The sequence below is a fragment of the Hyperolius riggenbachi genome, chromosome 5 (assembly GCF_040937935.1).
Source record: "Hyperolius riggenbachi isolate aHypRig1 chromosome 5, aHypRig1.pri, whole genome shotgun sequence".
Taxonomy (NCBI): Eukaryota; Metazoa; Chordata; class Amphibia; order Anura; family Hyperoliidae; genus Hyperolius; species Hyperolius riggenbachi.
Window position 1 is genome coordinate 310255744 of NC_090650.1, and position 27910 is coordinate 310283653.

At 42.3% G+C, this 27910-nt stretch overlaps 1 protein-coding gene across 5 annotated transcripts in view; it reads right to left on the bottom strand.

Moving 5' to 3' along the window:
* The window catches only part of PTPRM (protein tyrosine phosphatase receptor type M), a 995286-nt gene that overhangs the window by 130426 nt on the left and 836950 nt on the right, over positions 1–27910 (bottom strand). For all 5 annotated transcript variants that reach the window (XM_068237197.1, XM_068237198.1, XM_068237195.1 and 2 more), the window contains one exon: positions 17685–17721. In XM_068237197.1, coding sequence (XP_068093298.1) covers positions 17685–17721 — 37 coding nt within the window. The remainder of the gene's footprint in view (positions 1–17684; positions 17722–27910) is intronic.

Here is a 27910-nt window from a genome sequence, read left to right on the forward strand (position 1 = left end):
GCCACTTTTTGGCTGCCTACAGTTATATTTGCTCATTAACACTTGATAGTATGAATGTGAATGAAGAGTATAAGAACAATTAAATCTCAATCATAATAATTCCACAGAGCTTTGAAGATAACTGCTCAAATGCTATTTCCCTGCAAAGACTAATTATCTCCTTTTGGCTCCTGAAGATTGCCAGAAGATGGATGTGTGGCATTTCCAAAGTATTAACATCAAGTTAAACAAAGATATTTCATTATGAAATGTTTTCCTTTTACGCAAAGAAAATTAGGCTTCACTCCAGAAGAAAAACGAACTGTCAGAACTGCTGTCACAGAGACAAGAACATGGATGGCTGCAAGATCACTGACACCAAATAAAATGGCAGTGTGAATATTAGTTTGATTTTTAACCACCTCATGGCTACCAACGCAAATTCTCTCTGTTATATTGGCCACCTCAGTTTTCACGTTATAGAGCAGGGGGTCCCCAAACTTTTTCGGCAAAGAGCCGGGTCAACATACTTTAGACTGCTGGGGGACCGGAACATAAATAAAATGATGTTGACAAACATTACATTGAATCTAGGTATTGATTTCCCCCAATCATGCCCGGAGGAGAACTCCCAGCAGCAGCATTCATTCACTCAGCACCCGAAGAATATCTTTGTGCACCAGACAGTGAAGCATACCCAGGTGACAACCTGTAGTCCAATTGGACAGCAGTGTCACCTGATGCAGAATTGGATTGGAAGCCAGCGAATAACTGCTCGCTGGCTTGTACAGTATGTGGATGGATGGTGCCAGCACTGCTATTCTATATGCAGGCCACTGATATTTAAAGGTGCATTGGGTCACATCTATAGGTTATACATTTTGTGTTTGGGGGCCAGTGAAAAAGCCTCAGGGGCCGCATTTGGCCCTCAAGCCATAATTTGAGGATCACTGTTATAGAGAGTAAGCGGTCTTTAAAAAAAAAAAAAAACACTGAACTGCCGGTCTGCAGTGTGAAGCCGGCCAGAGGTTATTATAAATGACTGTAATTGATTTTACTGTCACTTTTGCAAGGATTATATTAAAGGTTTTGCACATTTCTGAATATCTTGGTAGTGGTGGTCTATACCTTAGAGTAAAGCAACAGTGAATTTGGGGAATTTTTCTTGTACATTTGTAGCTGCATTTTTGCGCATTAAATTGGAATGCGGTAAAAATGAATGGTCTTCTCAATGCTGAGATATACAGGTGGATACGTATCTATTATGCAATATCAGACGGTACCTGACCAGTCCTTAATTATTTCTGAATAAAAAAAAAGTAGTCCAAAGATACATGGCACTGATGCCATAACTAAACAAGGGTTCTAACTGATTCTTCTTGGAGAAAAAAAATTAACGAGATACATGGGATTTTCACTAGCCAATTGCTACTGTACTCCCCTAAAACAGAGCTATTAAAAAGTTATCCTGTTACGTTTCCTCCACCCTAGGAAACTACATGTTTGTATGATCAGCAGCTGTCTTAATCTGCTACAACTGTAAACCACACTACCGCCATGGAAGTAAGATCATAGAATTGTGTTCTGTGCATCTGGCTATCATCTTATATCTCTTAATATCTCTTAATCAGCTTAAAGTGAAGTTCTGTTGAAATACAAGTAGTCTATTCAGTTTAGCTCAATATATTATAAGGATTACCAAAAAAATACTACTTGAGCTTGCTGTTCTCCTTGTTCCTACATGAATATAAGAAAAAGCCATTCTGAATTATTTCTAGTGTACAAAATTTGACAGATAAGTGAAAGGACTGAAACTGAGTAATAATAGTTATTTTAGATCTTTTCTGCAGCTAATTACTGATTCAGAAAGGAGGTAACGGATAGTCTGTGCTCACAATAAAATATTGTTACCACGGTTGCAAAAAAAATAAAAGTACAGTTTGAGATTACTGACAGTTTTGAAAATTCTTAGCTGGCTGCAAATGGAAACTGAAAGGTAATTTGAAATAAAGTTCAATCTCAAAAAGACTTGTCTTACACCATCCTGTGTTTTCCCTTTAAAGAGGACCTGAAGGGAAAAATTGCCCCAAATGGGTACTTACTTCAGAAAAGGAAAGCCTCTGGATAATCTAAAAGCTTCCCCCGTCCCCCTTACTTCCACCGATCCAGTGCTGGGGCCCCTGGACCCTCTTTCACAAGCATTTGTCAAAGTGAGTGCATGCCCTAGCTCCCATCTGTGAACAGGTGTGGTCGCAGTGCACAGGATGCCTTGCACTTGTGAAGTATCACAGAGCCAGTGGGGCTTAGCCTTTTACCCCAAGCAGGCTCTGTAATACTGCGCAGGCACAAGCTGTCCTGTGCCTGCACAGTGTGGTTGGGCTGTTCAGGATAGGAACACAGCCGCAAAGTTCCAGAGAGTCCAAGTACAGGATCGGTGGTTAGGAGGAGGACGTGGGAAGCCTGAGGAGCATCCAGAGGCTTTCCTCTGCCATGGTAAGTTTCTAACATTTGACCTTTTTTAATTATGATTATTTAGTATTTATATAGGGCCGACATCTTCCGCAGAGCTTTACAGAATATATAATCTTGTCCCCTAACTGTCCCTCAGAGGAGCTCACAGTCTAATCCCTACCATAGTCTTATGTCTATGTATGTATCGTGTAGTGTATGTATCATAGTCTAGGGCCAATTTAGGGGAAAGCCAGTTAACTTATCTTTATGTTTTTGGGATGTAGGAGGAAACCAGAGAGCCCGGAGGAAACCAACACAGGCACAGAGAGAACATACAAATTTCATGCAGATAGTGCCCTGATTGGGATTCAAACCGGGGATCCAGCACTGCAAGGTGAGAGTGCTAACCACTAGGCCACCATGCTGCCCAGGCATGGTTATCACAGGTTTACTCTGAATCCAATGTGAAACAAACAGTATATATTGATATGTTTATATTAATGGCACGCTGTTCTAAGCATGAACAGAATGTCCCTGGCTAGGCCCCTTTTACACTATATTAGTTATTCTCAGTTATAACTGAAAGACAACTGATTTTTAAAGTAATGTCCATGTTTCCCCATGGCTCAGTTTCCACTATAAATGTTTTAACTGAAAGTTTTTTCACAATGCACTGCTATGGAGTAAAAAAACGCATACCAGCGTATGCCAACACATGCAGTGTAAAAGGGCCCTTACAGCTTATGGGAAACTAAAATATCCACTTTACCCCCCCAGTGCTAAATTTCTCCGTCCCTCTGCGCACTGCTTCACCCCCAGGGACGGAGAAAGGCGCACTTGTTTGTTTACTGGCTGGGAGTGGGCGGGGACCTCGCGCGCACACTCCAGCCAGCCAGCACAGCAGGTGACTAATTGGATGTTAGGAACAAGCGTTCCTAAATCCAATTAGACGCGCCGATTGCGGACACAATAGAGACTGCTTCAAACAGAAGCAGTCTCCATTGATAACAATGAAATGTAAACAAATGTGCAGCGCCCCTGCGACCCGCGCGCACACCCCCCCGCTCTGAAGTGCAATGATTGGTTATGGGGGCCCCAGTCCCCAATAACCAATCATATCATAGAAAAAAATCAATGGAAGCAGCGCTGCAAGGTACAAATCGTGCTGGTGCTTCCGGGGTAAAACCCCTCCGTTGTGAAGTGGATATATTAATAATTCTGCACCTATGTGGAAGGCAATGCAGTGGTTTGTAGCTGAATTGTGTACACATCTTATGAACCAATGCCCCCCCAACATACAGCATTCTATTACAGATACTCAAAACTATGATGTACTGTGATGTACTGTGTCACGCGCCTATGAATAATGTGATACACTTCTAATAAAAAAGTGAGCATACTTTATTTTACACACCAGTCACAAGGCTACATCATGTTCTTTTCTATCTGCAAGCAAGCAGAAGCTTTTATATTATAGAAAAATCTAAGAATAATCCTCTCCTGCGGGGAAGGGATAATCACATTTTACACATTTTCAATCTCAGCCTCTTCTTAGGAAAAGCTGTGTTCTGTCAACATCATTGCATACACTAAATAATCCGCTTGCACTCAAGATATCACTTGGTGCTGAAATAAAATTATTAATATGTCAAGTGAGATCTCTAGACTAAAACATGTTTAAGTTAATATGGCAAATTACTTTTTTTCTCATTTAAAACCTCAATCCATTCATGACAGTTTGGATGATGTGCTACACAGAGTTATCTCAGCCATTTACTGGTTGTCCCAGTAAGTCTTTTTTTTTTTTTCATGAAACCTTTTATTAAGTTTTTCCAACTAGCATTACATGTATTTAAACAATGCAGTATTACAGTATAATGTCATATCTATACATTAATAAACTATGCATTATTCATTTATAACAACGTATTTTGTATACACTCAGTTCCGTACATTTTCCCTCATGTAACATCCACACTCTTATATAGCCATCCCTTATTGTTGTACACTAGGATATCATTACGATATCCTGTCAACCTGGGGGTAGCATTCGACTTATTGAATCAGTGGGCTAGGCAGCCCCTCAATAAGCTTATTTGTATGAAATCTATAGATGTTATTGTTTTAAAAGTTTTATTTCTCTATACTTATATGTACGTATTCAATGCTACGGATTTGCCTTTAATTAAACTATTCTGATTGGGTAGAATCTATATCCCTGAGAGGATATAAAAGGCAAAGAAAGAGCTAGAACTAGTCCTAACCATAACGGAGAAAACAAAGAAAAAGAAAATAAAAGACAACCAGAGCTCATGTTAGTATCCAGGAGTTTTATCTGATATCCCTCTTAGTTACTCGTATTTTCGAGTGATGGATGGAGAAAAAAAGGGGGGAAGAGATGGAGGGTGTGGGTCCCTGTCTCTTATGTCCCAGTAAGTCTTTATAGATACCATAACATTACAAAAAAATTAGTGGAAATGTACCAGATTTTTTGATTCATCCTATTTGGTGGGATTTTTTGATACTCCCGACTCAGTAACAGTTATCATTCAGACAGGGAATGAACAGAATCCATTTTTTTGTAGAGAAAGATTAAGCTACCGTATTTTTCGGACTATAAGACGCTCCGGACCATAAGACGCACCTAGGTTTAGAGGACAAAAAACAAGGGAAAAAAATTACACTAAACCAGGTGCATCCATGGCAGGGGCATCTTGTGGAGCTTCTCTACCCAAACTGTTTCTGTTATCCACCAATACAGTAATACCCCTCATTTACAGTAATCCCCTGCCCCCACCCCAATTACAATACCCCCATGTACAGTAATCCCCTGCCCCACCCCAATTACAGTAATACCCCCATGTACAGTAATCCCCTGCCCCACCCCAATTACAGTAATACCCCCATTTACAATGATCCCCTGCCCCCACCCCAATTACAGTAATACCCCCATTTACAGTGATCCCCTGCCCCCACCCCAATTACAGTAATACCCCCATTTACAGTGATCCCCTGCCCCCACCCCAATTACAGTAATACCACCATTTACAGTGCCTGCCCCCACCCCAATTAAATTGAGCAATGACACTGGCAAGCCCCCCTCCCTCCAATATGGATAGTGCTGCAGAGACTCCCTCCCTCCAATATACCATGTGCTGGCAGCGTTACTTACTCAGCCATCCACCCGGTGGCATGACATCAGGGAGCAGCAGTGTCTGCATGATCAAGGCATCCCTCCACCCGCGGACACGAGACATCAATGAGCGCCAATGTGTGATCGAAGCTGCCATCCACCCGCGGACATAAGACACTGCATACCAGCCTGCAGCCCATGCGATGCTTTCCTTTGCCTCCCGTGTCCCTCCAGCTGCAGCCGCTTTTACAATCATGCCGCTCTACACAATACCGGCTTCTCCGCACTTCCTGGTTAGTGATGTAATGTCACTACGTGATCTGAAGCGCACGTGTGCGCTTCAGATTACGTAGTGACATTACATCACTAACCAGGAAGTGCGAAAAAGCCGGTATTGTGTAGAGCGGCATGATTGTAAAAGCGGCTGCAGCTGGAGGGACACGGGAGACAGAGGAAAGCATCGCATGGGCTGCAGGCTGGTATGCAGTGTCTTATGTCCGCGGGTGGATGGCAGCTTCGATCACACATCGGCGCTCATTGATGTCTCGTGTCCGCGGGTGGAGGGATGCCTTGATCACGCAGATACTGCCGCTTGCTGAAAACTGGCCCCGCCGCCGATACCGCCTGCTCTGGGAGTCACTGACAGAGAGGGGGATGAGAGGAGCCCGCTGCCGGCTGGATCGGTAGGTGCTCTGATGGTCCCAAAACCATATATTCGCACTATAAGACGCACCGACTTTTTCCCCCCAGTTTTGGGGAAGAAAAAGTGCGTCTTATAGTCCGAAAAATACGGTAAGTTTTTTTTTACTAGTGAATGAGTCCCTCAATGACCTTTTGTCAAGGTAACTTTAAAGAAGCACTGTAGTGACTTTAATAGAATGCAGTACATTATTCAGGATACCCACTTTTACGGTAATTTTTCTGGTTTTAGCATCAGAAACACTTCCTATATCTATATATTGCTGTATATTGGTATGTAGGCCTGCCCTCCCAGTGATGCATAGCATAGGCTGATTAGCTATGCAGAATTATCCCCTCCCCCCTTGCCTGAGCATTATGGCAGACTAGGTATTAATGTTGTATGTTGTACTGGTTTTAGAATTCTCCATAAGCAAACATTATGCAGAGATCACCTGGCAGGACTAAAGATTTTGCCTCATGTGATAAACTTCAGAATGTAAACAAGGGAGAGTTTTACAATGGGCAAACACTGACTAAATAATTAATCAATGAATATTGTAAACAAAATAAGCACATTTATTCATTACAATACTTTGACTACCATTACTCTATAAAGTGTACCTGAAGGGAAAACAAGTGCCCTAGGGGACACTTACCTAAAGAGGCTTCCCCCATCCTCCTCAGCAGAGGGGATCCAGCACGGGCTCCTCTGAAAGTCTGCTTGTGAGTGCTTGTTGCTGCTCATGCACAGACGCACTAGCGGCTTTCCCTCTGGGTCCAGCAGAAATAGCCAAGCTCAATTGGGCCGTCTGCGCCTGTGCAGTAGAGCGGACCTGATCAGGCTCAGCTATTTCAGTCAGAGCCCGAATGTAAAGCCGCTACTGCGTCTGCACAGGCAGGCCCAGTGGAAATATTATTGTGTCTCTTTTGTTCTGAAGCGGCAGAGATTGTACGTTGCAGCTTTCTGCAGTTCCGAGCTGATCACTGCTCGTCGTGCCTGCAATCTTGGATGACATATGACAGCTGAACTTCCTTCTATGGGTAAGGAGCCAGTTTCAATGGCTCCTTAGCAGGTGATCTCACAACTGCCCCAAAAAGGCTCTGGTCTTTAAAGAGGAGCTGTCAACCATACTATCTCAGAAAAAAACAACACATATAAGAGTAGATAAATACTTGCTCTACTTACATAACATATGTATTGCACTGTCCACGTTTTGATTTTAGTGATTTTTCTACAGTAAAATAAGGGAAAAACCTTCTTAGCATTTCCCATTTTAACTGTGGCTATTTTGAAGCCAATCCTGATGTCATTTCCTGCCCTACTCTCCCCTGCCTGATTTGCCCACCCTTCACTATAGAAAGTGCATTGTCTCAGCATGAGAAATATTAGCCAATCAGAGAGGAACTGAGGTGTGGGAGGGAAAAACAGGAGGGAAAGAGGCTTCAGCCAATCAGGCTGCATTCGTTAAGTCTGAGGGGAATTAGAGAAGCAAAAAAGGACAACCCAGCATGCCATGCAACTTCCTTTTTGTGTACCAAATTTTGTGTGTACCAAATAACAGTCAGGTAAACTGGGGAATGATCATTTATCAACAAGAAAAGTAATAGTTATTTTAACTTTTGGATTCCCTGGTTAGCATCCGTACTGTTTACCAGGTAAAAATAAAGAAATGATTTTTTTATTTTATGCCCGACAGTTACACTTTAAGGGGCCAGAGCTTTGTGATCCGTAAGGATTAAAGGATATTGGCAATTATAATGCACCTCTAAAAATTATTACTTATGCCTAAATGCCATTTTCTATGCAGCATGTAGAGGGAGGGTTAAGGGCTAGGCATCAGTAGAGGGAGGATTCTGGGTGAGAATAGGATTAGGTTAAAGGGATACTGTAGGGGGGTCGGGGGAAAATGAGCTGAACTTACCCGGGGCTTCTAATGGTCTCCCGCAAACATCCTGTGTTGGCGCAGCCACTCACCGATGCTCCGGCCCCGCCTCCAGTTCACTTCTGGAATTTCTGACTTTAAAGTCAGAAAACCACTGCGCCTGCACACCCGTGTCCTCGCTCCCGCTGATGTCACCAGGAGTGTACTGCGCAGACACAGACCATACTGGGCCTGCGCTGTGCGCTCTTGATGACATCAGCGGGATCGAGGACACGGCAACACAGGCGCAGTGGTTTTCAGACTTTAAAGTCTGAAATTCCAGAAGTGAACCGTAGGCGGGGCCGGAGCATCGGTGAGTGGCTGCGCCAACACAGGATGTCTGCGGGGGACCGTTAGAAGCCCCGGGTAAGTTCAACTCATTTTCCCCTGACCCCCCTACAGTATCCCTTTAAGTCATAGTAAAATATCGGTAGTGGCAACTGCAGCAATTGCCTGCACCCTTGTTACGTGCAGCATAATATTTGGGTGTTTATAACATAAACATATAATATAAGATTATACATATATACAGGATCTTCTCAAAAAATTAGCATATTGTGATAAAGTTCATTATTTTCTGCAATGCACTGATAAACATTAGACTTTCATATATTTTAGATTCATTACACACAACTGAAGTAGTTCAAGCCTTTTTATTGTTTTAATATTGATGATTTTGGCATACAGCTCATGAAAACCCCAAATTCCTATCTCAAAAAATTAGCATATTTCATCCGACCAATAAAAGAAAAGTGTTTTTGAAACAAAAAAAGTCAACCTTCAAATAATTATGTTCAGTTATGCACTCAATACTTGGTCGGGAATCCTTTTGTAGAAATGACTGCTTCAATGCGGCGTGGCATGGAGGCAATCAGCCTGTGGCACTGCTCAGTTGTTATGGAGGCCCAGGGTGCTTCGATAGCGGCCTTAAGCTCATCCAGAGTGTTGGGTCTTACATAGTTACATAGTTATTTTGGTTGAAAAAAGACATACGTCCATCGAGTTCAACCAGTATAAAGTACAACACCAGCCTGCTCCCTCACATATCCCTGTTGATCCAGAGGAAGGCGAAAAAACCCTTACAAGGCATGGTCCAATTAGCCCCTAAAGGGAAAAATTCCTTCCCAACTCCAGATGGCAATCAGATAAAATCCCTGGATCAACATCATTAGGCATTACCTAGTAATTGTAGCCATGGATGTCTTTCAACGCAAGGAAAGCATCTAAGCCCCCTTTAAATGCAGGTATAGAGTTTGCCATAACGACTTCCTGTGGCAATGCATTCCACATCTTAATCACTCTTACTGTAAAGAACCCTTTCCTAAATAAATGGCTAAAACATTTTTCCTCCATGCGCAGATCATGTCCTCTAGTCCTTTGAGAAGGCCTAGGGACAAAAAGCTCATCCGCCAAGGTATTATATTGCCCTCTGATGTATTTATACATGTTAATTAGATCCCCTCTAAGGCGTCTTTTCTCTAGACTAAATAAACCCAGTTTATCTAACCTTTCTCGATAAGTGAGACCTTCCATCCCACGCATCAATTTTGTTGCTCGTCTCTGCACCTGCTCTAAAACTGCAATATCTTTTTTGTAATGTGGTGCCCAGAACTGAATTCCATATTCCAGATGTGGCCTTACTAGAGAGTTAAACAGGGGCAATATTATGCTAGCATCTCGAGTTTTTATTTCCCTTTTAATGCATCCCAAAATTTTGTTAGCTTTAGCTGCAGCTGCTTGGCATTGAGTACGATTATTTAACTTGTTGTCAATGAGTACTCCTAAGTCCTTCTCCAAGTTTGATGTCCCCAACTGTATCCCATTTATTTTGTATGGTGCTAGACCATTAGTACGTCCAAAATGCATGACCTTACATTTGTCAACATTGAATTTCATCTGCCATGTATGTGCCCATATAGCCATCCTATCCAGATCCTGTTGCAATATGACACTATCTTCCTGAGAGTTAATGATTCTGCACAATTTTGTATCATCTGCAAAAATAGCAACATTGCTCACTACTGCATCTACTAGGTCATTAATAAATAAATAGGTCATTAATAAATAAAGGGTCTTGCGTCTCTCAACTTTCTCTTCACAATATCCCACAGATTTTCTATGGGGTTCAGGTCAGGAGAGTTGGCAGGCCAATTGAGCACAGTAATACCATCGTCAGTAAACCATTTGCGAGTGGTTTTGGCACTGTGAGCAGGTGCCAGGTCGTACTGAAAAATGAAATCTTCATCTCCATAAAGTTTTTCAGCAGATGGAAGCATGAACCCACTTTTGAACCAGAAACAGCGGCAGAAATGCCTGACCTGGGCTACAGAGAAGCAGCACTGGACTGTTGCTCAGTGGTCCAAAGTACTTTTTTCGGATGAAAGCAACTTTTACATGTCATTCGGAAATCAAGGTGCCACAGTCTGGAGGAAGACTGGGGAGAGGGAAATGCCAAAATGCCTGAAGTCCAGTGTCAAGTACCCACAGTCAGTGATGGTCTGGGGTGCCATGTCAGCTGTTGGTGTTGGTCCACTGTGTTTTATCAAGGGCAGGGTCAATGCAGCTAGCTATCAGGAGATTTTGGAGCACTTCATGCTTCCATCTGCTGAAAAGCTTTATGGAGATGAAGATTTCATTTTTCAGCACGACCTGGCACCTGCTCACAGTGCCAAAACCACTGGTAAATGGTTTAATGACCATGGTATTACTGTGCTCAATTGGCCTGCCAACTCTCCTGACCCGAACCCCATAGATAATCTGTGGTATATTGTGAAGAGAAAGTTGAGAGACGCAAGACCCAACACTCTGGATGAGCTAAAGGCCGCTATTGAAGCATCCTGGGCCTCCATAACACCTGAGCAGTGCCACAGGCTGATTGCCTCCATGCCACGCCACACTGAAGCAGTCATTTCTGCAAAAGGATTCCCGACCAAGTATTGAGTGCATAACTGAACATAATTATTTGAAGGTTGACTTTTTTTTGTTTTAAAAACACTTTTCTTTTATTGGTTGGATGAAATATGCTAATTTTTTGAGATAGGAAATTTGGGCTTTCATGAGCTGTATGACAAAATCATCAATATTAAAACAATAAAAGGCTTGAACTACTTCAGTTGTGTGTATTTGAATCTAAAATATATGAAAGTCTAATGTTTATCAGTACATTACAGAAAATAATAAACTTTATCACAATATGCTAATTTTTTTAGAAGATCCTGTATATATATATATATACACACATACAGTATATATACTGTGTATACAGTATACGTACACACATATACTGAATATATATATAGGTATATACATATACACACACACACATACAGTATATATACTGTATACATCTATATATATGTGTGTGTATGTATGTATATATATATATATATATTTGTGTGTGTATCTTAGTTCAGTAAGATGTGTTTCATTGATGCACATGTATAGCTGAAAATTTGGTCTGACCTTCGAAGGTTCAAAATGAGAGCAAGACCCCTGCAGCGAAAGGTCACGTTTGCTTGTTCAAGCAATAAAACAAGAGAGGTTTATTTAATAAAGCAAAGTACCATATGCAAATTACAGTAACCTGTCGCAATAAGAACTCATCTTTCAACTGGTCTGCCTACAGTAAACTGAATATTTGATGGATTGCTAGGGGCTTCTGCATTTTGCAATGCCTTATTTAAAAATTCTAATAAGGCTGGGATTTCTAAACAGCAAAACCATCTTTAGAACAGTGCCTGCTTGTAATTCCAGAGGGTCATGAGTTCCAACATACTGAACTGACATTGTTGTAAAACCTGCACATGGTTCAGCCAACTGAGAATTTCTCTAGTGTACACATTTCCCTGATGCTTAAATTGTTCCCTGTTTTGCGCATAAAATAAAATGTGTTAAATGCAGAACAGGGAATAAGGGCTTTTAATGGGATGTGGGCAAGTCAGCACATTGGGTACACAATGTAAGTTCACAGTCTGCAATATAGGAGGCACTTAAAGATAATGCAGTAATTGTGCTGCAGTATAGTTGTCTCTTTATCTATTTAATATTTCTATTTTACTGTCTGCCTACCTGTTTGAAATTTCAACAGTTTATTACACAGGCATACAGTAGACCTGTGATGTTCAGAACATTTTTTCATATGCTGATGACTATGAACACAGCAAAACCACATCTAATAAACTGAGCAAAACAACATCAAATAAACACAGCAAAAAAGTATAAGCTTGGATTACTAATCAATTGCTTTTGAATGTTAAAGGAATACTTAAGTCTTGAAAAAAAAATGACATTTACTCACCTGGGGCATCCCTCAGCCCCCCAAAGCTGGATGGTGCCCTCGCAGCCCCGCTCCGATCGTCCTGTCCCCGCCGGCGGCTACTTCCGGTTCGGCGACAGCCGCCGACAGGCTGGGAACGCGGCTGATTTTCCGCGTTCCCAGCCGCTGCTATCACTCTCTATGCTGCTATAGCATATATATATACGCTATAGCAGCATAGAGAGTGATAGCAGCGGCTGGGAACGCGGAAAATCAGCCGCGTTCCCAGCCTGTCGGCGAACCGGGACAGGACGATCGGAGCGGGGCTGCGAGGGCACCATCCAGCTTCGGGGGGCTGAGGGATGCCCCAGGTGAGTAAATGTCATTTTTTTTTCTAGACTTAAGTATTCCTTTAACCTCCTTGCCATTCTGATTCTTTCCAGATTTTAGGGTCTAAAAGCGGTGCAATTTTTTTCCACTCTTTCAGACCCTAAAACCTGAAAAAAAATCATTCTGGCAGGGAGATCTGCAGCAAAATAAAAAAAATTTACCATTCTGGGCTCCTGTGCTGCAGTTTTCTCTTTGCCCACAAGATGGCGCTAATATACATATAAACGAACTTCTCTATATTTCTCTAATATAGAGAAGTTCGTTTTCAATATTAGCCCCGCCCCCGATGACGTCACGCTGCCACCACCGCTCTGCTGCCACCACCACGGCTGCGCTGCTCCAACTGGCTGCCGGGTCCCCGGAAGAATAGCGGGGACATGGGGGATCCCGGCGGCCAGGGAAAGACCCCACACTGCCGGGGAGAGAGGCTGGAGTCCCGCTGCGCAGCGAAATCGCGTGCGGGACTCCACAACTAAAGGTAAAGCTCTGCAATGCCTACCCCGACCTGAGCTCGGGATCACCGCTAATAGCTTCTTTTTTCTACCCCGAGCTCAGGTCGGGAAAACCGGCAAGGAGGTTAAACACATTCCAAGCCTTTGTTTACTAAGTTATAGTAAGGCTGTAGATCGCCAGAAATCATAGAAAGAATTGCCCTTTAGGCCTCTTTTAGACAGCCAGCTGACAGGCAATAAATTCACCGCCTGTCAGCTGCTCTCTTGCAATGGCCGGGAGCTTGCTAGTGCTCGTTACTGGCGCTGGAAGGCGGCTCCCCCATGCAGTCAAATCTGAGCACGGCCACAGCCATAATCACATGTCGCGGTCCTCTGCCGCCCTGTAACACCACCGCATGTCAAGCGCTGACACAAATGGTGTTATAACCATTGCCATTTGGGTGCATTTAAATTGCACCTAGATTGCACCAATGGGCAACAGATGGGATGCTGAACTGCTCGGCAAGTGTGCAGTTCAGTCGTCCATCTGAAAGAAGCCTACATCAATAGAAGAAAGTTATCAATACAGTTGCGTGCGCCCTACAACAACAAAAGAACTATGAACTCTCTGACCTGCAAGCAACCTGCTAAAATGTCCTATTTCACAGATAATTTTGTTTCTCTACTGTAAGAATAAAGATCAGTGTGTAGCTGTTTTGTTAGTGTGATGTCCATTGAAACTGCTATGAAACCTGACATGTATAAATAATTTTAAGTTCTAAACAAGTTCATAAAGAAAAAAAATAAACACACCAGCTCATTGTGAACAGTGTAAACAGGTGTAACTGTTTTCTGCTTTAGGATCAATTCCACATGAGTTTAAAACCCACTTGTCTTATAAAATAAAGTTATTTGATGTATTATTAAATTTAGGCTTACTGATTATGTAATTTACTCAGGATTATACAGTAATAATATATTATTCCTTGCAGGTCTGTTGTGAATTTTCAGCAAGTACTGTGCATATCAAATGCAGCGGTGTTGTTTGTCACCCACAAACTTACATCATGTGGTCCCTATCGGCACTCTCCTCATATGCTCCTACACGGGGCTCTACTTAAACATGACTTTTTGCAGGTCACATCAGTAATAGGAAATTAAATAAGTGAGCCACCTGAAGTTTCCCTTTGCCCTCCATTACTGGCTGAGGTGCCCTATTTTTTCATGTGCAGTGATAGGCTTGGACGGCCAGTAGAGCAGAGCATCACCTTCCTAGTCTGTACTTCTTTGATTTGCTCACAAAATCAGACACAATTTTATATAAAAATGGTGAATTTCAGCACTGGTAGCATCAACTATTGTAGCACTGGTAGACTCAAGTTTGAAAGTACAATAGTACATAATAAAGACCAAAAACCCAAGTGGTAGGAGTTGGACTTGGAGGTACCATAAACTGAGGAACCTGAGTAGAAGGATTTCTATAGTCCACAGCTCTGGCTCATTCTGCACTGTCAGCTCGGAGAAATAAGTAGCAAAGTTTGGTTGGTTCAGTGGAAAATTCTGGATACTTGCTACAGTCCTAGGAAAGGTCAACTAATACATTGCTCTATACTCAAAGTACTGGTAAGTACTTCATAGAACTGGAAGTTTCATGAGTTAAATCAGGCACATATGAATATTAGCCCTTTACGCTCAAAAACATATAAATAGTAGACAATTATTAAAAAAAAAAAACACTTAAGTTGTTGAAATGGAGGATATTAGCCTCCAAAGAAACCTGTAGTATTTTGCTTTGGTGCGGGTCCCCATCCAACTTATGTGAGTCAGCATGCAATGAAACTTGTGACAGCTAAACCTAAATTGGGAACAATTTCAGTTTTGTTTTACCTTTCAATAAAGGGAACATCATGCATAAAACTAATCTTTTCAGAGCAACAAACTCTCCCTGTTACTCTAACTATAAAATGGGAAGGGATCAGGACAAGAAAGTTATAGCTGGCAGACAGTCTACAATGGCTGTACGCCAAATACAAATAAGTTAACCTGTGTTCCTCTTGCATAGACTTCAAATTGGGTGAAGGTAGGTGCTAAGAACATGTGGCCATTTAAACATATACCTCTTGCACTACTAAAAATGCATTTATCTATATATATGTAACACAGTGATATAACTCATTAAAGTTGCTGAAATTGAGAACATTTTTTTTCCACAAACAAATAATAATAACCAAAAAAAGAAAAATACCCCTGCAGAATGTTTGTGTAAAGCTAGTCCACCTTAAAATAGGTTCCTCCCAAGAACCAAAAAAGAGCTGGCACATCCAAAGAAGTATGTTTATTGGTTCCGTGTAAAAGCATAGGGCCAACGTTTTGGAGCCGTAACAGGCCCCTTTATCAAGGCAAGATTTGTTCACAGGCAAAATCTGTCTGCAGCCATGTAAAACTCCTATTTCAGGAGAAAAGGGGAGTCAGGCTCCTCAAGACACTTGTGCAGGATGATGTGTATCCAACAAGTAGCAGCGACCACATGAACAAATCTGGCCTTGATAAAGGTACCCTACGTGGCTCTGAAAAGTTGGCCCTATGCTTTTACATGGAACCAATGAAGATATTTATTTGGATGTGCCAGCTCTTTACCTGTTTTGAACATTGCAAGAGGCCATTATTCCTCTTTTCCAGCTTGAGCACTCCCTCCACGGGTTTGGTCCTATAGGGTATGCGAGACAACATTACAATTCCTCCCAAGAACCAGTCCTCACTCCAACCCACACCGATCACCATGATCTCTCCTCCTCGGATACTCATACCATTTATAAAGAGTAGGCTGGCATGGCGACAACAAGAGCCACAGCTTAAAGCCAGGCCACACCTGCAGTCAGACAAATACTCCTTTGCTCTTCTTCCAGAGACATCAGCAAGAGAAATAGCAGGTGGATAAAGGTGGTTGCCAAACTGAACAACCACAAATTGTACCCAGTTATGAATAATTTGCATAAAATCTCTGCTTTTTTTTAACCTACGGTAGTATTCTGAATTGTAAAATTGTAGTGGTTTTTATCATTGTCTCAGTTACAGGTTTCTGTATGTATATATTTTTGACTATTTTTTGCTGGACACATGTACAGCTCACAGCTCGCTGCTCTATTTACTGAAACCACACCTCCATACTGACTGACTATTAAGGCTATCTAAGGGTGCATACACACATGCAATTTTGATTGGCCAATCACTGACCAATTTTACCACATGCACGTAGCATGAAAGCCAATGGATTTTGAATACTATGAAAAGTTAGTGAAAGTAAGCTCTCATACTACATGACGGTGGTAAAATTGACCCATGATTGGCCAATTAAAATTTGCTGCGTGTACCAGGCTTAGACTAATAGAGAAGTGTGGCTATGACAGGCAAAGCAATCATGCCCACTCCCAAGCAAAAAGTCCCTCCCCCCGCACTAAAGCAGATGGTTATGATAGGCTGATAGAAGGGAGACAGAACAGCGCCAGACAGAGAAATGACACTGGACCTCGTCACTGTGGCCATGTCACTGTGGCTACCACATGACATTCAGGGGACTTGGTTCCAGCTGCCAGCTGCCTAGTGAGCAGACTGCAGTAGGCCCCCAAGGGGAAGGTCATCATTGCAGAAAATATTTGACATTTTTATATTGAAAAAAAAATATTTTTTAAGAACCAAAAAATCTACATGCATACTTTATTTAAATGCATCACTAACTGGTCTCAAAGTGTAGCGTAATACATTTGCTTAGCAATTTTATAAGAGCAGTGTAGAAAAATGAATCAAGAAGATATTATTTACTAGTATAAAGCAAAACATAAAAGAAAAGCTAATCCATGCATCCTTTTGTAAACAAAAAGCTCAAACGTCTGCAGCGCATCCACTGGTAGATCAATACAGTGAGTACCTTTAAACGGGGGGAATATTAAATACCCAGATAGGCTCTCATTTTACAGATCTCCCATCTGCCCGGCATATACATCATTTTATCTACACAAATAATGCTGATGTTGCCTTTGTTTTCTTCTCTTCCTTTTATGTGCTCTTTTTTTAGAGCCGCAAGAGGAAACAGCCAAAGTCCATTAAATGGCAAATAAAGTACACACTGTGTTTATTAACACACAACAGATTTTTAGGTTTCTGCAACTTGAAGTGCTATCGTAGAGCATTTAAATAACAGTGCAGGGTTGTAATTATACTATTTCCTACAAACAGCTCTGACAATTTAATTGTGCACTGAGTATATTGCAGGAGAGATTGGTAAACGCTTTTACACAAATTTCCTTGTCAGAAATAATGTTATGTTAGTGCTATTAAAACAACCTTGTCTTGAGTAGTTTTACAAGTTTCACAGTAAATACAGGGCAGGAATTGATGTAAGGCAAGCAAAGTACTCAGAGATGAACATGCACAGTGGGGCTTACCTTGTGTGGCAATATAGTGATTAGGTCTATGATAGCCCTGCAAATCAGAAAAATAATATCAGTAATGTTGTCTATGCATTCGCTTTCTGTATTGTCTATAAAGTATATTTATTTCAAACTGTGTTTTCAAACCACACATCAACACAACAATCTAAACAGCATACAGCAATCCGAAACCTGGCTGAGGTCAGAGTAAAGGATGGATTTGTTTGTCCATTGGAGTCTAATTGAAATCTAGAAGGTGTGATATTGTTTGAGACATGGCTTGGAAACCTGTATGAAAAGCCACATGGGACAGTTCAACCTGAAGGAAAACAATTGTGACACAGGCTTAAAGCAGACCTGAACTCAGAACGTCCTCTCTGCTCCAAAAGATACGCAACAGCATAATAACCTTTAAAGGAGTACTGTAAGGGCTATGGGGAAAAAGAGTTGAACTTACCTGGGGCTTCTAATGGCCCCCCACAGAGGTCTGTGGCCGCACAGCTAGTCACCGATGCTCCGGCCCCGACCCCGGTTCACTTCCGGAATTTGCGACTTTACAAGGCAAACCCACTGCACCTGCGCGGCCGTGTAGGTGCAGTGGGTTTGCTACTTTAAAGTCGCAAATTCCGGAAATGAACCGGTGGCTGGGACTGGAGCATCGGTGACTAGCTGTGCAGGCACAGGATGTCTGCGGGGACCATTAGAAGCCCCATGTAAGTTCAACTCTTTTTCCCCATAGCCCCTACAGTGCTCCTTTAAAGAAAATTGTTTCTTTGTTACAGCTGATACAGATCCTACAATACATCTGCAGTGTTTCTACTTCCTGCTTTCATAAAAACAGACATATTGTTAACATCCTGTGCTTTCAAATGAGCTTAACTACCATGGCAGTCAGCTGACACAGTGGAGAGATCAAATTACATCTTGTGATTAGTCACAGATGAGGGGGAATTAGACAGGCTAAACTCTCTAAATACATATAGGGTGCATTTCTCTATGTTTTTCTTCTGTCCTGTGCAAGAGTTCAGGTTCACTTTAAAGTCAGATGAAACTTACACAGACATAATCCCTACAGCATTCCACAATCTTCAAGAGCAAAACGCACGGCCTAAAACTATAGGAAGCAGACCTTAGAGGCTTTGTTATTTTCAACAAACAAATATAATCCAAGACAAAGTCGCAGTAAGACTGAGAGTTTTGGAGAGTGCTGATGCTTCCCCTCAGTCTGATTTCAAATTATGCACAGGGAAAAAAAGCACATCAGCACAAGTTGATAAGTATGCGGTTGCAATAAAGCTAATCCTAGCAGGAGATAGAGTTCACAGGAAGAGATCTGGGCAAATGGAACACTCATTGCCTGCTGCATGCTTACGCCTCTCTCCATGAGATCTCATGCAAGCAATATGGGGACATGAGCTGAATGCTAAATCAAATGCATCCTTTGGAGACTGAAAATGGTACTAATTTCGATGCTCTTTGATGCCATTCACCACCTGCTGTCCTAAAGATATACAGTCATTTGTATTGAGACGTTGCCACTAATTAACGACATGCGGTAAGTTCAATGTGAAAAGTAATGAGCACCAATATTAATAATTCTGAAACAAATAAAGTAATCGGTCCCTGCTGAACATTAAAAAATGGGATTGCTATTTGTGAGCCAACAAACACTGCTGAGCAAGACAAACTGTTGCTAACAAATAGCAAAGCTTACATAAATACCAGGCAGAATATATTCTTATAGACAGGGTATTCAGAAGAGTAATTACATCCAGGTAATGGTAGATATTTAAAGCTCTATTCACATATCCAGCAGTAAGCATTCGCTGCATTGTGGCAGATGCATGTGAGCATATAAGCCGGCTATTATAAAGATGTTTACATCAATGCACAAAATGGCATTAATTACAGCTCCTCTTATTGGAGTCCTGGTAAAATTACACTAAGGTTGAGTAAATGAGAAAGCTATACAACAATTAGATGTAACTTAAATAACCACAAATTACCCTGGGGACTATGCAGATGAGAAATGTTTCTAGAATATATTGTACATGTTAAATGGCTGCACGTGCATTTCAGCAAACAGAATAATTTTTTTTCTGTATAATCACATCACATTGAGTTACTAACACTAAAGAACACTGGAGATCAGTGGAGCATATAAGTGATCCAGAAAACCTGTGCTGGAATTATTTTTACATGCCTGATATTAGGTTGGCTACCTGTGTTGTAGAGCCTAAAGGGACTTCAAGCACCTCTCATGGGCATGACTTCCAACAAAGTCGTGCTATGACCCCTTTGGAGGAACCTCTTGCAATGGCCATGCGTGTCACTTCCTCTTCTTGCTTCATTCAGTGATGCACTTCTCTAACAGAGAAGACCGGGTGACCCGGAAGTTATAACATAGCCAAGATGGCAGCCACGATTTTTAAATTGAAATCGAACAAAAAACGATTTGGTGTAGAACGGCGATTCAGGCATCAAATGAAAGAGGAGAGCACAAGCTACAGAATGGTATGCATCATTAACCACTTCGCATCCAGACCTTGTTTCCCCCTTATGGACCAGAGCCATTTTGATGTTTTAGCCATGACCCTAGTTAATCAGCAATAACTTTATCCCTACTCATGACACGTAAATGATCTATATACCGTTTTTTTTAAGACAAACTAAGCTTTCATTGGGGGGTATTTTGTACTAAGAAAATTGTTGTTTTCTATTCATTTTAATGGGAAAAAAGAGGAAAAAAATAAAAATGCATGATTTCTCAGTTTTTATCGGTTCCAGCTTAAAAATAAAAAGTGCTACTGTCATAAAAACCATGCCACTAGTATTATGTCCCCCAGAATAGATAGCCAGATGTGTCCCCAGTATCAGACCCCCCCCACCCAGGATAGTCAGATATGTCCCCAATATAAGCCCCTCCAGTATAGTCAGATGTGTCCCCTGCATTGATGCGCCCCTAAAACGAGTGCCCCTAATTATAGCCAGATGTGCCCCTGGGATCAGCATTCCCCCATTTTAGCCAGATATGCCCCCAGGATTAGCACCAGCCCCCCATCATAGCCAAATGTGCCCCCGGTATTAGATTACCCCCCCGGGTAACCAGATGTGCATTACTATTAGACACTCCCCCCAGTTAGCTAGATGTCTCTCAGTGATCTTAACACCTCCCCTTTTAAATACCCACTCCCCTCCCCCAGGATCGATAGCCAGATGCCCCCCCCCCATCAGGCAGCCCCCTTCGTGCATAAATAGTTAAAACAGTCCTCCAACAAGCAGCCTCACTCACCTTACCTTGTTCCTGCGACTATCCTGAAGCCCAAGCCTCCGATCCTCGCTCTGCAGTCAGCCCCGCTTTGCCGAATATCCAGTCCCGGCTTGATTATGTCATCAAGCCGGGACCCGGATATTCGGCATAGTGGGGCTGACTGCACAGCGGGGATCGGAGGCTCGGGCTTCAGGAAAGTCGCAGGAACGAGGTAAGGTGAGTGAGGCTGCTTGCTGGAGGATTTTTTTAACTATTTATGGACGGAGGGGGACAGATGAAGGATCGCTGCAGTTGACTACTGCAGTGATCATTCATGGAAGGGAGGTGGACTAATTGGCTATAAGGGAACATATTCCCTTTCGTCAATTAGTAATGCAGCTGACAGTGCCGGGGGGGGGGGGGGGGCGCTCCGAAGCGCACCCGGTCGTGCACAGCAGGGCTGCAAACAAGTTATTATATCTATGTCATTGTGGCTTGGAGGGTGCCATAACTCAGTGTTTCTCAACATTTTATTGGTATGTACCCCTTTTAACACCCTGTACTCATCAAGTACCCCCTAGCATAGCAAATATTATCACAAGTACCCCTTGGCAAATATATATTTAATTGTAGTACATGATAATTGGTTCTAAACAATTTGTGAGCATTTACTATTGCTTTTAATTAGCTAAAACACTAATTTGGTGTTGTTTAAATAAGATTTATCATTTTCTAAAACTCTAAATTTGTTATTCTTGATTAAGTATATCAAGCCTGAGTACCCCCTGGAACCATCAGAAGTACCCCCTGGGGTACGCGTACCACACGTTGAGAAACTAGGCCATAACTGACGTAGATATACTGTAGCAGTGGAGGAAGTGGTTAAGTACTTTGCAGTACTGGCCTGAGTCTTTAGGCATACCCATGACAGGTGCTCAGAGTCCCTTTAAGTTTTGGTGTATGCTTTTGGCACCATTATTTTTGGCACCAGCCAGAAGTGAAGGGTAAATGTTATGGAATTAGTTTCCTAATATTACATTTACAAAATGCTGCCATGCAGCTAAAAGTAACTATATGTGATAGTAAAAGCTAGATTCCTGGCTGTAATGCTTTACATAAAAAAAACCTTTTCAAACACTGCTCTGGAACAAGCATGCATGTAATTAAGAAAACGTCTAAACATCTGATCCACAGGCTTGAGCCAGAGGGTTAGTGCTACAGTCAGGAATCTGGCATCAAGACCAGCCTCTGCTCTGAGTGCACTAAGTGACTGCACAGGGCTCTACTCCAAAGGGGCACAAAAACCGCCATGAAGCTCCACCCCCAAATTGCCACAAAGCTTAGCCCCACAAATAGTGCAACGCTTTGTCCCAAACCTCTGAAAATTACCCCCGAACAGACATATGCCTGTGTGCAACTGACTGTGGATCCCGGAAAGGTGAGTTACTTCACACCTTCACTGTGCACTCTGCGTTTGGGGGCCCCTCTTTCTTTCCAAATACATTGGGGGGGGGGGGGGTTCTCTGGCTACCTATTCTGAGGGGCTCTTTGGCTTCCTATACTGGGAGGAATCTCTGGCTACCTATGCAGGAGGGGGCTATCTGGCTACCTATACTCGGAGGCTCTCTGGCTACTTATATTGGGGGGCTCTTTGGCTATCTATACTTGGGGGGGGGGGGCTCCCTGGCTACCTATATTGGGGGCACCATCTCTGCTTATCTAATACTGGGGGCCCTCTATCATGATCTGTATAATGAGGGCTAGTTGTCAGGAAGGGAATAATGTAAAGGGAAGATGTCAGGGCTAGGATTCAGGAAGGTAGTTCTGCATCAGAAATGAGTTTATATTAAATAGTGAAATTGGGGTTTGGGGTTGATAAAGGTGTATTGATTGAGGATAGCAGAACAATAGGCAACAAACAACAGAACCGCCATAAAAAATATTGTCACATCACCAAGATGCCAACCATGCAAACAATGTTGCAAAGGTCAAATTTACCCAGAAAACACTATAAAACTAAAAATACATGAGGCATTTGTCCTCTGATTTTATTGTTTTATACTTAGCCAGACAAGTATCTCTTCTGTAACAGGGATACAGGGGCGCCAGAAGAATAAAAATGTCTAAAAAGTTTAAAATCTGTGGAGGCAGTGGAGGACTTTCCTCCTACAAACAGACACAAGATATGCCAACAAAGTTTAGCAAAACAAATTGATTTACATAATCCAGGGGGAAATGCAAGGCGTTTTGCCGGTATGACCTTGCTTCATCAGGCAATAGGTAGGAGTAGGTACAGTGCAGGTGTGTAGCTGAGCCAAGCACCTCTGTATCTCTTCTGGTCGGTTAGATAAACTGGGCTTATTTAGTCTGGAGAAAAGACGCCTTAGAGGAGATCTAATAATTCATATAAATACATTAGAGGGCAAATGCGCTTTTTGCTTCTAGGCTTGTGAAAAAAGGACAAGGGGACACAACCTGCATGTGGAAGAAAAAGGTCTTTCCCACCTATTCAGGATGGGGTTCTATACAGCAAGAGTGTCAAAATGTGGAATATATTACCACAGAAAGTAGTTATGGCAAATTCTATATCTGTGTTTAACCTTCCTGACGGTAAGATTATTTCCGGATTTTAGGGTCTTTTCAGCACATTTCAGACCCTAAAATCAGGAAAAAAATCATGCCGTCAGAATGCCTGCAGCAGCCCATTATCTTACCTCCCTGGAATCCAGCACTGTAATTTTCCCTCTGTCCTCCAGGTGGCGCTGTAACCCTGTAGTGAGATTGCAGACAGCGATCTCACTAGAGTGATTCAGAGCCTCTGAGGACAAGAAGGAGAATGGCTGCCGACTTCTGGATTCCCGGGAGGTGAGTAAAAATGCCCGCTGCACGCCATTGTTCTGCATTGAGCTCCTGGTGGCTAGTCTGAGTGTAGCTCGGGGTTACCACCTGGGAGGTTAAAGGGGGCTTGGATGCTTTCCTTGCATTGAAAGACATCCATGGCTATAATTACTAGATAATTCCAAGCAGTGTTGATCCAGATAGATTTTATTTACCACCTGGAGTTGGGAAGACTTTTTCCCTTTTAGGGCTAATTAGCCCAAGCCTTGTAAGCTGTTTTCACCTTCCTCTGGATCAACTAGCATATGTAAGAGTGCAGGCTAGTGGTGTACCATACTTTCTGGCTGAACTTGATGGAGGGATGTCTTTTTTTCAACCCAACTAACTATGATGTAATTCCCCAGCAGATGCACAGCTTTCCTGTGTGATAATGGGTAGTCTTGTGTTACACTATACAGAATCAGTATGTTACTGGAAAATGACTTCATTTCCTAGCTACACAGCCAATCTGTTTTGGGACAGCACATTTTCTTCCAAACAGAAATCAGACACAGGCAACAAGCTGTTTACTTTCCTTATTGTGACCAAACTTTGTGATTTGCTTGTAGTTCTGTCTCAGCACAGGAGACAGATTAAGGAAAGGGTACAGTATGAGAGCACATACAACTTGTGCTTGGAAAAAAATGGAAGTAAGACTGTATGTTATGCAGACTTACAACCTCCCTACAATATTGACTTTTGTAAAACATGGTTTGAGAGAGCTGCACCAAATCCTCAACAACTAAATTATCCAACCACACCTTTTCCTGTGTTATATTCCCAGGCCTGCCCTAACATAGACAGTGCAAAGGGGCATTCCTCTTACTTTATGTTTTTTCAGTTCACCTTATAACAGATATGGATACTCTAAGCCCAAAGTAGCTCCTCACCTATTTGGCAAAGCATTTTGTGTCACCCCCAACCACCCACTCCCACATACACCTTTTTTTCCAATCATACATATTGGTGTGATTGCTCCTCATCAGTGCAAGGCAAGGAGTAACAAGGCTTTATGTGGTAGGATTTGGACCAGGAATGTCAAAGTACTTAGATAGCTCATGGTGAATTTTAACCACTAGGATACTGTATTATTGGTGCTTAAATGACCAAAAAGCACTCTTGCTAAAAATATATGCTAGATATTGTACACATTTCTTACAACAGAATGGGCCTGATTCACAAAGCGGTGATAACTCAGTTATCACGCCTAAAAGACTTTAGGCGTGATAAGCTTTGCACCGCTGAGCTAGCACCGATTTGTGCTCTATATCGCGCGCAAAGTCCTGCGCGTAAGTTTTACGCGCGCAACCGCGTAATTCCGCACGCAGCGCCCATAGGGTTTAATGGGCGCATTGCGCGCACTGCACCGTGCGCCGCGCGATTGCGTGCGCAAAAGTTTGCGCGTGGGAATTCCGCGCGAGTTTCATTTTATCACGCCTAAACTGAGTTTAGGCGTGATAAGGGGCTTTTCACAGGCGTGCAAACACTTTGCACTGCTTTGTGAATCAAGCCCAATGTATTGAAATTATTCAGCTTTATGTGAGTAAGAATCATCTCCCATGATGCATCACTGCTGAATATGCTCTGTAACATTAATAGACCATAAGCACACTTTGCACTTTAGTAGTTCTGCATGTGTGCCTGACTTTTAACGATATAAAAGGATGGTTTGCATATTCAGTATCCATTCTCTTTGTCACTGTTATTTCACATCTAGCAAAGACGTTCACTACCCGCTAAAGGTAGTGGCCCAGTGGCCATTGTAGGGTGGACTGGTGAAGGCTAGTGACGATTAAGAGTTCACACCTTGGGGAGGGTAAGTTCAATAGCTTTGTCCAGCATAACAGGAACTGAAAAGCTGTAACACACGACTGAGGCTTCCAAAAAAATGAAACACAATATTGGGGACACTGGAAAGCTGGGATACACTACAGGATCCCTGAAAAGCTGCAATACACTTCAAAGTTGTCACCTAAGATTTGAAGTGAATTTTAGTAATTTTCAGTAAGTGGAGATTGGACCTGAGCCAGGGGTGTAACTATAAATCACAGGGTCCCCTCTCCCCCCCCCCCCCCCCCCTCAATGTTCACACCCTTTCCCTTGCCAACCCCTTGTGGTCCTCACAGCCCAGGGGCCGATCTTGCAAGGGTCATAAAACAACTGTGGACATTGTAATCTTCACACCCATAACAAGTAGCCACAAAAACACCAGATCTGAAGGAAGGGCCCCTTTAGTGGCGGGAGTGCAGTAGTAGTTGGGGCCCCCTTACAGCTCTGGGCTACCCTGTGGTCGCAGGGACTGCTCCCCTCTAGTTACATCCCTGACGTAAGCAGAACAATGGCTGGTGTATAGAAATAGAACTTTTGTGCAGGCAGCTGTATGTATACAATGAAAGCTGCTGCAATGTCATATTCTGCTTCAGAAACAGAATAAAAGCAAAGTAAATAATTCAATACATTTTCATTGTTGATGGGGGAAGGGGGGGTGGGGAGTGAGGAAAGTTTCAGAATGGATTTTATCACTGTAGACCTGTGCTTAATAGAAAAACTACGGATACTGCCGACACTGTTCTATATTGAGCCGCTATAAGTAAAACAAGGTACATAGAAATCTTCCTGCTCCTTATATGGAAACAAAGCATGTGCCATGCTGAATGGGCGTGTCTATATGCTCTGTAGCCGCTACAGACTCCTATAGCATAGTGTGTGCAATTGATGGCTTGCACTCCACATTAAACAACTGGCTGCCTCTAACTTCTTCTCAGTGCGGCTTCCTTATTTTCAATTATGATTCGGAATGAATAAATTGATCTACAAAACTCGCATTTCTCAGATAGTTCATTCTAATGTAAAACATTTGGTTAACATGATGCAATATGAACAAAGAAGTGGTGCTGAATAATTAAAGGGCTTCCATATTTAATGAAATGGCTTGCTTGCATTAGAAGCACTGGTTAACAGCTGCACACTCCTTTGAAAGGAACTTAAAAGTGCAGAGATGACAAGAGATTGCAAATTACAGCATTAGGAATTACATAGTTTTGTCACATTAATATGCAAACAGCTTTCTGTTTAATGAAGAATTATGCCAAACTAGTGACAGAAGAAGGAAATAACAGTTACTCTGTCCACACATTCATCACACTGTGTAAAGAAAACCTCTCACTAGATAATGCCAATAAGTGGAACAATGACTTACCAGGCAGTTAACTCTGCGTTTAACGAGGATCCTAACTTATCTCTAATTACTCTTCCGTGGCAGAGGCTTTGGCACTTACTTTATAATATGCCACAGGCAGCAGGGAGTCGCAATTCCTCAAACAGCCAACCGGAAATAAGCTAGGTTCTGCTGATTCCTGGGTGAATTTTGACATGGTATGCATTATGAATTGCGAGGCTTGAGTCTCACCCAGCTTGTTCATAACTAAATGTAAATGTGTTTTCATGCACACGAGCTCAGTGAGGGATATTGCACTGCCAAGTGCAGACCGGAGTGCCCAGTCCATAGCTACTGAAACAGATTGCTTTGTTATGCTTGGGAAACTGTGCTAGTTCTTTGTGAGACATACCTTGTAAAACCAACTCTGGCAAAATAAATAAATAAATAAAACATCCGATAAACTATTAATATCCAGTACGTAAGGCAGTTACTAGTTCAGAAAGTTTACTCATTTAAATGAATCTGAGTTTCATGTAATTCACAGAAATCATTGCAATCATTTGGAGCAGGACTTTCACAGTGTCTTTGAGAGAATACTGTCTTCTTGCCAACCATCTTTAGTTGCACAGTCTCCTTCCCTGAGAGCGAATTCTCCCTGAATACTGTACTTTCTGCATGCTGCACTGGAGGTGATATTGAGGCCTAATGGACCTGAACTCTTGTACAGGACAGAAGGAAAACACAGAGAAATCCACCCTGTATGTATTTAGAGAGTTTAGCTTGTCTAACCCCCCTCATCAGTGATTAATCCATAGTGTAATTTAATCTCTCAGCTGTGTCAGCTCAGGAATCTCTGCTCCCTCAGCACAGCGGCTAATTTGTAAACATTGGATGTTAACCCTATGCCTGCTTCCATGTAAGTAGACACACTGCAGATTTATTGCAGGCTTTGTA